This window comes from Eimeria maxima, genomic scaffold, assembly GCF_000499605.1.
Source record: "Eimeria maxima Weybridge genomic scaffold, Emw_scaff257, whole genome shotgun sequence".
NCBI classification, from domain to species: domain Eukaryota; phylum Apicomplexa; class Conoidasida; order Eucoccidiorida; family Eimeriidae; genus Eimeria; species Eimeria maxima.
Window position 1 is genome coordinate 1 of NW_013565420.1, and position 9,719 is coordinate 9,719.

At 48.6% G+C, this 9,719-nt stretch overlaps 2 protein-coding genes across 2 annotated transcripts; both read right to left on the reverse strand.

The window, feature by feature from the left end:
- Positions 1 to 352: 352 nt before the first annotated feature.
- Positions 353 to 5,048, reverse strand: EMWEY_00024750 (endomembrane domain70-containing protein, putative; the record flags this gene model as incomplete). The annotated part of the gene is made up of 13 exons (XM_013480953.1): positions 353 to 420; positions 694 to 869; positions 1,005 to 1,086; positions 1,359 to 1,426; positions 1,540 to 1,676; positions 2,113 to 2,264; positions 2,459 to 2,537; positions 2,857 to 3,432; positions 3,647 to 3,818; positions 4,056 to 4,168; positions 4,270 to 4,348; positions 4,551 to 4,654; positions 4,929 to 5,048. 13 exons carry the CDS (start codon positions 5,046 to 5,048, stop codon positions 353 to 355), a joined length of 1,926 nt encoding a protein of 641 aa, XP_013336407.1.
- Positions 5,049 to 6,090: 1,042 nt separating this feature from the next.
- On the reverse strand, positions 6,091 to 6,755 carry EMWEY_00024760 (hypothetical protein, conserved; the record flags this gene model as incomplete). Its single annotated transcript, XM_013480954.1, has 2 exons — positions 6,091 to 6,244; positions 6,511 to 6,755. 2 exons carry the CDS (start codon positions 6,753 to 6,755, stop codon positions 6,091 to 6,093), a joined length of 399 nt encoding a protein of 132 aa, XP_013336408.1.
- Between the last annotated feature and the right edge of the window lie 2,964 nt (positions 6,756 to 9,719).

Here is a 9,719-nt window from a genome sequence, read left to right on the forward strand (position 1 = left end):
ATATATATATATATATAATATATATATAAACGTCCCTCACATGACCAAAGAGAGAAGGCCGATACGCCTGCATTTAGCCCATACGGAAGACGAAGTTGGCGGCTAGACTGTGTTTTGTAGTTGGTTGTTGCATCGTCTGCTGTTCCATTTTGGATTGGTTGTTGTAAGAAGTTGCCTCCAGCGCTTGGGCACGCTGCCCTTGCAGACAGCAAATAATGCTAAAGGGGGATCCGGGATGCGCATTTGTTCTGCTTTTGACCTTTATTGCTCTTGTTGCTGCGGTTGTTGGTGGTGCTGTTGTTATTGATATTGCTGTAAAGCTGAAGTAGTTAATGCTGTTCTGGGCTGCTTATCAATCAACCTTGATTGATGAGTATATCTTCCGCAAGAAGAAGAAAGAGGCCATGAAGCCCACGGCGCCTGTAGCCAAATACAGCATACTCGCGGACAGGTTCAGATCCCAAGGGTGCTCAACGTACACTCGTCGAACTAAGCTTTTGGGTTTCGAGTTAGAACTGGGCCGATGATTACAGGTTCCCAGGTGTTGGTAGGGTTCGGCTCTTTGACTTTCACGTAAACATACATACTAGTGATTAGGGCTAAATGCTTCGGCTACAAATTTACGAGTCTAGGATTAATGACTCAGAGTACGAAGTGTATCTATGTTTTGGCATTGTCTGTGGAAGGGCAGACCGGTGAGGATGAAGCATCCATACGCCATGATGAAGGAGTACCCGAAGTAAACCAGCGCCCCTGTTGTGTGCGACAGACTGAGACGCGAGTTGTAATAATACACCGCGTACAGCATCACATACACCCCGCTGGTGGCGCTACAAAGGAAGGAACGCCACCACCAGTTGTAATCTTCGCTGCGGTAGGACAGCACGAAATAGCAAGCAAAAAGAACACGCCTATCATAGGGTGCACAGTTGCAAATAAACGATACTCAGAAAACAAACCAACTATCAAATCAACACCAAATAAAGACGTATCAGGACACTCACCAAACGAGCTGGAAATAAACAAAAGTTATCGAAATCTCCGCGCATGTAACACACAAGATTATTAACACCAAAAACAAAAAACCTGAAAACGAGACGCAACACAATAAACAGCAGCAGGGAAACAACCACACATACATGCAGAGTATATCTTATGCCTCCTGCACATATATAGTGATCTCTTCTGTATATATGGGCATGGGCCATATGTAAGTTGGAATATATACTTGTGTTTAGTATGAAGCGGCCATTCTCCACAAAGATAAAGGTGTGCGGCAAAGCGTGCACAAATGCAGGGGGGTGTCCTCCCTCGGTGTGTTTGTGTGTGCAATGGTGTATGATGTTCTAGCCCCCTACCGAAGAGGTAGTAGAAGCGATGCTGCCAAATGCAGGAGAAGAGAAAGAATAGCTCGGTGAGCATCGCCCTGAAGCAGCAACAGATGTGACGACACTTTTATATCTGGATACTGCAGTACAAGTAGTTAGCTCGGAGTGCCCATTGACTCCAGACCTGGTGGCATTATGCAGCTCAGCTCACCCGAAGGGCAACGCTCCCCCAACCAATGAACACAACGCAGGATGCATAAACCACGGTTGCTGCGGCACTTGTCGTGGAATTTTGTTGATACGGACGGGGATAGAGATCGCTGGTTGTTTGAAGCCATAGTACGCGCCCTGAGAGCCAGTCAGCCAGACAGACAGACAGACAGACAAACAGACAGCCCCACACACACACACACACACACACACACACACACACACACACACACACACACACACACACACACACACATACACACACACACATAAACACGCAATTGCCCCATGCATGCATGCACGCAGGCCGCAACCCGGCATGAACTAACGGGTCCAAACAAAAACATAGATAAACACGATTAACAATGTTTACATATGCGTGTGAGCTAGTAGAAGCTAGAAGCTGATGCGTTGCGTTCGAATCCAGTTTTTGGCCTTGCACGCTGCAAAGTGTGTTGGCGTCGTCTCGCCAAAAATACAGTTACTAATGCTTCTGCAATACCCTAATTTGATTAGTTTAACTCTTTCTAAATGCATACGCACCGCGAACACCAACGGAATGCTGATGCCGAACCAAAGCGCGAGCAGTGCTAACAGCCCTGTGAAGCTGACAGCTGCGGAAGACCGTTGTGACCAGAGGACGACGTTCATAAGAAAGAAGACCGAAAAAACAACGCCTGGGAACACAAGAGCCGTGCGGATGGTCGTCATCTTCCAGTTCACTGACTGCACACAGAAGCATAAAGGGAAATGCATAATTGAGGGAAAAGAATGTGTACTATTTCTGTTGTATGCTTGTGTATAGAATGTCCCACTCGACAGGCCACAAACAGCACCAACATGCGTTAGGAAACTGCCCTTCTCCTGCAGGCTGCTGTTGCAAGCACGCCAGTGCTTGGCAACAACAAGCTTCAAGTTACCGACCTTAAACAATTTGTACATCCGTGCTGAGGTGTATCCCGCAACAGCTCCCATGACAGTCCAGAGGACCAGTACCGTCTGCAGGCGCAGCATTCCGCTCCTCTTCGGGATGAACGAAGGCACTTAGATGAGCAGAGCAAAAATAAGGTGGAAACGAACAAGCAATTCCCGATTTCATCTTTACAGGCACCTGCATTACGCACCTGCAACAAACTCCCCCGAAACGCCGGCGAGAAAACGCCAAGGCCGGCAAAAATGACGGTGACGAATGCCATGCCGACTAGCTGCAGCGTCCAGCGCATCAGCAGATAATCTGTTTGATGCACAGATTGACATTGGCCTGCGTTACTAATCAAGGTTGGCGCAGCCATAACATACTGCTGCTTTCACCGCCCACCTGCATGCCCGATCCCGTCAGCGCCGCAAGAACAGTTGAATGTGCGGGTTTTCTGAAAACGTCTCCATGAAGGAGTTTCCACCCTTTTTCTTCTGCGTCCTCTTCATCTGCAAGGAGGTCATTATATCTGCTTATGTCTCTGTACAACACGCGCAGCAGAATCATCGCGACCAACGCAGACAAGAGCAGCAGTACCACCAACGAATTCACAATCGAAAACCAGTGAATGAGTGGCCTGTCGCGCGCATTCGCGAGGTAAATGTCCCATCGTTCGCTCCAGAGTACGGGACTTGGTTGGAAAACCACGTCATAGGAAAAATTCAAAGATTGCGGATCCTCGACCCCCGTCTCGCTGGCATTTTCTGGTTCAGCCGCGTCGTCTGCGCGGAAGCTGAAGGGTGGCAAGGCTGCAAACGGTGTGTGCATCGAACTCCCAGCGCCCTCTTCTTGCAACTGGTCTACAGGAGGCATCCCGCAGGTCAGACGATCAGAAGAATCAATCTCGTGCTGTACAGACATCGGAACCACCTCCAGACGTACAATGCGGTATTGCGCAGAGCTCGAATCCCAAGGCAACTTGAACAAGCCCTAAACCACATACGCACAGCAAGTCAACGACTCATCCGAAGCCAGCTACACAGTTATACAAATAGCCAGGTGGCCACTGCTGCTAGCAACGCATTCGTCTAGATAGTACGGTATTCGCCCAGCTCGTAAATGGCATAGCTGTATTCCTTCTGCAGCAGGTCAAGGAGCTGCAAGCTCTCTACGCGAGTATTTTGAAGCTCACCGAAGAGGTCTGTTTGTCTTGAGCGTTGCTGTGATAATGCACAATAATTCTATAGTGGTTGAAGACGAAAATGCGCCCGTCGCGCTCAAAACCCACAGGCACACCAATGGTGTAACCACTGGACCCGTTCACCCGCTGGACCAACTGCAGCGCGTACAGCTGGTCAACTATCCTGAAATATCATATACACAAATGTAACAAACATGCATGTGAGTAGATAGATGTGTAGGAATATCTGCAATGCAGAAGCGAGACTTCAAGTCAAAGCACTACCCAAACATTCACACAATGCGATGCATGCAGAAGAATGCAGCCGTACATACATTGCAGCAGCTTTACATAGACTGCAGGAGGTAGCACCTATACTAAATGCTTTAGTTTCTGCCAGGAGAAGACGAAGGGGTCTTACATCTGAAACATATACTTGTCGCGCACGAGGCGCTGCACCTGTCCCTTAACCTCGTCTGTCAAGGGCACATTCTTGCAAAGAGTTTTGCAGGAAGCGTTTTTCATGAATTCAATCTGTACGTACACGTCAAAAAGGCAAGCAGGAGTTCAAGTAAAAACTTCAGCTTTCGCGCATGAGCTCAACTGCCAGCCTCTACACCAGAATTTGGCCGCACCTCGTAAGGAGAATTTTGCACACGATCCGCCATCAACATTTGGCCTAAATTGTTTTCTTCAATTTCTGTCGTCGCAGGACTGCGAGCAAATAGAGGCAGAATGACGAAGTACAACGGCATCAAACGGGAAATGCCTGCTGTATTATACCCAGGTGTGTTCGACCAAGAATGTAAAACAGTGTGCAAAATATACAGTGTATAAAGATGCAGCATAAACACTGAATACATATACTCTTAGACGAATGCATGCTTACATAATGCATCTTGCTTGCTTTTCTCACCGGCAGAAAGGGAGGTTTGGCCCGTATGGGTCGACAGGGAGAATGCCCTGCACCGACTGCAGCGAAGCAACTTGAACAGGAATCTGTTGGCCGACGGTATAGTCCTATTACACACACACCAACCGACACATACAATGAAGAGATGCGTTGAGATGAGTTTACGCGAACGCTTGTTGACAGTAAAGATGCATGCAGCAGGCAGCAGCAGGCAGTCCCGCTGATAGTCTGTCCGCAGTTCAGCAGTTCAGCTGTATGCACACAGAAGATTCTTTTGCCACCAAATCAAGCGTGTAAGCGATGTTTGTTCAGTAGAAAGATAATGACTGCAGTGGTAAAGGCTGGCTGCTTCAGTTACAGTGTGCGTCGTGCATTGGTTACCGTGGGGCCCATTCCCGGCACCAGAGCATAGGTGGAGGACACCAAAGCCAGAAAATAATTAAAACACAGAAAAAGCAAAGGCCGCATAGGGCTGAACGTGCTAAAAGTTAACTTCGTCATTTTGGCCAGTGCCGCCATTGAGGCGGGCGGCTCTGAAACTGCAGAGAGAGAGAGGAAAGAAGTTAGGCCTTTCCAGTGAAGCAATCCACCTAACAAAGGCAGGAAAAACCGAAGCATGCACAATTTAAAAAGACGGCTAGCTTTGATGCAGACAGTATGCAGCCCTATTTGCGTGTAGCGGCCGCATGCAATACGGTGCAGGCGTAATGTTAACATTCGGTACAGATATGCAGAAAAACGCGTTAGAAAAATTGTACCTGTTTTTCGTTCGTTATTATGCCAATTGTATTTCCACTTGTTCTTAAATGCTCGGTGTTACGTCTCGGCGCTGGGCGAGGGCGACAGGCGCGTTTGTGTCTCGTTGAGCTCAGGCAGGGACCCGCCGCTCTACCCTCTTTCACCCGGCAAATAGATTATTTGCCTTGAAAATATAATGAGTTCATGCATGGGGCCTATTGCCTCCTGGAAGTTGCAAAAGAGGCACTCAACCAACCGTCTCCCCCAGTGTATAGCCGGTTGACCAGTAAACAGTTCCTCCCCGTACCCGTCCTACAGTGCCGCATTTCCCCCCAAGCTATTTTGAAATTTTAAAGGCAACCCCCTTTAACCCCCCCCTTCCCCTTCCCGGGCTCCCGCCCCAGCTATCTTTACAGTTAGTACATTTAGATACGCTCCTGTGCCTGCTGCTCACTCCCGCATGTGCGCTAAGGCGTCGGCTGCTCCTACAGTTCGATGGGAATGAAGTGTGAACAAAAATCTCAGGGTCTGTGAGTTCATCGGACGACAGAATATTTTAATTCTTTTCGTTGCTCCTCCTCTGCACTTATTGATGGCTTGCGCCATTGCCGTGCCATCAAGCCGAGTGAAGCCATCAGCTACAGGGTTTTTGCAGCTTTTTGTTTCACGAATAGTAACAATAGTAATAATGGTAATAAACTCGCAGGTAGTTTGCAAGTATGCATCTGCGAGCAGCTGTTGTAGGCCACGCCCACACACGGCCTAGCTGCGCCAATTACAGCACTGAGAGCTCTCAAGCGGCGTTTTAAATCGGTAAGGCGATGTCTTCTTGGCCAGATAGTTTCGCCCTGACGTAATAATAGAGGAAATCCAACAAAATCAAAATGTTAAGAGCCTCAGTAGCCAGGTGAATGCCACGACCCGTTGGCTGACTCCTGTGGAAAAGAGGGAACGACAGCCTGTAAACAGCAGCAGGTGGGAACAAAAACAAAACAGCAACTCATACACTAGGGTGCAGATAGGCACTGGGCATCAGGCCGAAGGCAACCTCTTCATCAGAAGTAAGCCATCCGACATCACTTGTGTTTCCAGCGTAGACCTCTCACGCATCAACCGGATCCAGAGGAAGGACAAATAACACTAAAAAGATAGAATACAGCAAATCAACAGAAGTACAGAGTATTCATTGGAGAAAAATCGAATGCGAAGTAGCATGTGGACACACCAGTAAATGAACGCCAGAGTCCTTGCACAGAAGAGCATTGCGACGAAAGTGCCCAAAAGATTTGTGACTTTTCGCGGCCTTCTGCTGTAGAACATTTGCAGCTGCGGCAGCAAGGCTAGGGCTAAGACGCTGTCATTGAAGCACTCCCAGAAAGACAGTAACATGCCCGTAACCAAGCGGCCGTTTCCGTAGCGCGCAACATCGCCTATCGAAGGGGCATGAGGAGACCGGCGCAAAATGAACATTGTGAATGAGAGAATAAAGGAGAGAATGTAAAGGAAACAGAGATGGGTATGCGGTCCGCAGGCCGTAGGCACTTTCAACAGACGCAGATACTTCTGGCCAAACGTATCGCGCTGTTTTTCATACGTCTGGCGGAAATTGCGAAACAAATACACAAAAGCACAAATCGAAATAACTGCAGATGTGCAGTCCACAAGGAAGAAATCTGCGTTCAGCGGCTTGTTGTGGTACGACAGCAAACTGAGAATCAGCAACACGTTGCTGACCTCCACCAACACCAACGCGAAAAGCGTCTGAAAAGAGAGCCCGCAAGCATTTCTTTCCTTGTGAACTTTCTGTAAAACTGCAACGTAGGCAAGCAGCCAAAAAATCGCTGTCGAATAGTTCAATATGTCGTGGAGAAACGACCAACTCTGCAGCAACGGCGGTGGCGGCATCCTCTCGATCTGGACCGCGAAAAGGGTGTAAAAGCCCCTATATCCGCCACCTCCACCTCTTCAAACTCAGGGCCAAACTTCTCTCTGCCTATACTACTAACAGATAATATATACGCCGACAATTCAACCGCCTCCCGTAGGCGCCTGCCGACTGCGCGAGCAAGTAGTCGAAGTACTGTTTGAATAAATGCGATTAGGCGTCCAATCCGTTGCCTGTTGATTGCTTTAGGTCCAAAATTGCCGAAATCCACTACTAATCTGCCGGGAAAAGAGGGTTGAGAAGCAGGTGGGCGCCGCCGACGACGAGGGAGGGCCGTGATGAGATGTTTTACTAGGGAAAGCGGCTTGCGGTGGACTACGAGACCCGGGAATTACTGTACTTCGAAGTCATGCTTGAGATGTTTCTGCAAATAAACTGTGGAATTCGCACTTCAGCCCGGGTTGTGGCGCTGCTGTAGCTTCTGGTCGGCGCAACGAAGAGATCAACAGAAACTACATGAAGAAGAGAAACAGATCAACACGGAATCAAAAGAAAGAAGGAATAACGGCCTTCGCCGAGGAATTTATCGGATGACAAACACTGAAGTTTCTTCGGGCAAACCGACGCCCCCGCCGCGCGCAAGCCACACATTTACGAACATGCGGATCGCCGGGCTGCAGCAGCCCTGCGATCGTCAAAGGCAACGCTTGCAGTAAAAGCAGGCAATTTTCGAGAAAGGCGACAATTGAAGTGAGAAATTCGTTTTAAAACTGGTGAGTACACCTTCCTGTTTGACGCTGTGCACAGTGCACTCTGGATCAACACCGCGAGACATGTGGGCCGCAGGTTTCTTAATTTGAATGTCAGAGCCTACTAAAGCCGTTCAGCTACAACAGCACATTATACCTCCCCTGTACAGTAAAATATCGAGCTTATCCCGAGGTGTACATCACATTTAACGCTGCAAATGGGCATCAATCACTGCAAAAGCGTGCGTCGACGACTGTTCTTGTTGCTTGGTTTGACACATGTATTTTTACCGGAGCGCTCGCTGGCTACCGATTGGCAAGGGAGCGTTCAGAAGTTGTATGCAGTGTTAGCTCAGGTTTCAAAGGAAGACTTGGGTACTCTTGCATCTGGCGATGCCGTGCAGGGAGAGCTCTGCAACCTGTGTCCTGGGTGTGCCACGAGGACCATTATAAATTCCAAGGGACCCAAAACACTCATGTGAGGCCTCCTTAAAACAGTTGATTTTCTTCTCCCCTCTCCAAGTGAACTGAGCTCAGCGGTCAAAAAGAAGGTGGCTTGCCACGCGTGGTAGTAAACCTTGCTGCAACGCACGCTTAAAGACAGCCCGACATACAAACACAGTATGAGGGCGGATATATGAAGTCTTCAGGCTGTTTTCAGAAATTTTGCTTGTGTACCGTATGTCCATTAGGGCCAGGTGTGGGTTCATGCGCGAAGTTTGAACAGACTTGCCAACATCGCAAGTAGCATGCAACACCTGTCGCCCAAGCCGCACAATTAGCACACATTCTCGTATGCCGGTTTCGACATTGAAGACGGTTTTATTCACTTGTGATCTCCTCATGCTTCTGCCTTAGCATTGTGGGCGAGCACTGTATTTCCTTTTGGTAACAAACAAATCTGGTGACCTGTGTATGTGCGTCGTTGGCTCAGTGCTTGTGGTTAGCTGGCGGGAGATAGAATAAGAAGGGCGAAGAGATAGTGCCCTTTCCACCTGAGTTACCGCACCCGGTAAATAAGAGCACGGGGGAGTCCAACTGCCGAGCTGTGCGTTCTTGCAAGTGTGTTGAAACAACAGCTCCAAGTGGTGAGGGCGTGTGGACCTGCATCTGCAGGTAATCTGCGCAACGCAGCAAGTGAGACCACTTGCGCATAGCAGTAATATATGCCAAATGTTCTTGATCCTATTTTGGATAGTTGGGCTGAGTTGAGTACATGACCTGGCTGAAGAACCCTGCTTTAAGTAGGGCCGCACCGATTGCATAACCTGAAGCATCTGTGTGCATCACAAAAGGCTCCGTGATATATCGAATATGCAATGCGGTATAACCCATTAAACGCTGCCTGAGTTTCTGCACCCCTCCGCTTTGGGGCAGCCTCTGCCCACTGATAGCGGAGGCTCTTACAAGAAAAGTTGACAAGTTGTCCGTCAACTTCAGCGCAATCAGGTCGTCTGGAATGCGACACAAATTTACAGTGCCGGCGAATTGCCGTGTTTGCGTGTTGTTCTCCAGATATAAGCCATCCCCGTATTGCTTCTATCTTGTTTGCAGCGGGCTTAATGCGGTTTGCAGTAATCATACGTCCCTAGTACGTGACATTCAGCTTCGCAGGTTCGAAACGTTGAATCACTGGTGCTGTAAAAAGATAGTCCGCACCTGTTGTACGAAGGTAGCGTGGCTGTGGATGTCGCGCCACTACATCGCCAAGATAAGGCATATTCCGACACAACAATGGTGTACGGTTTGCAGGTAGGAGTTGGTATTATCTCGATTCAGGTGAAGGGGAGGTTAAGTATG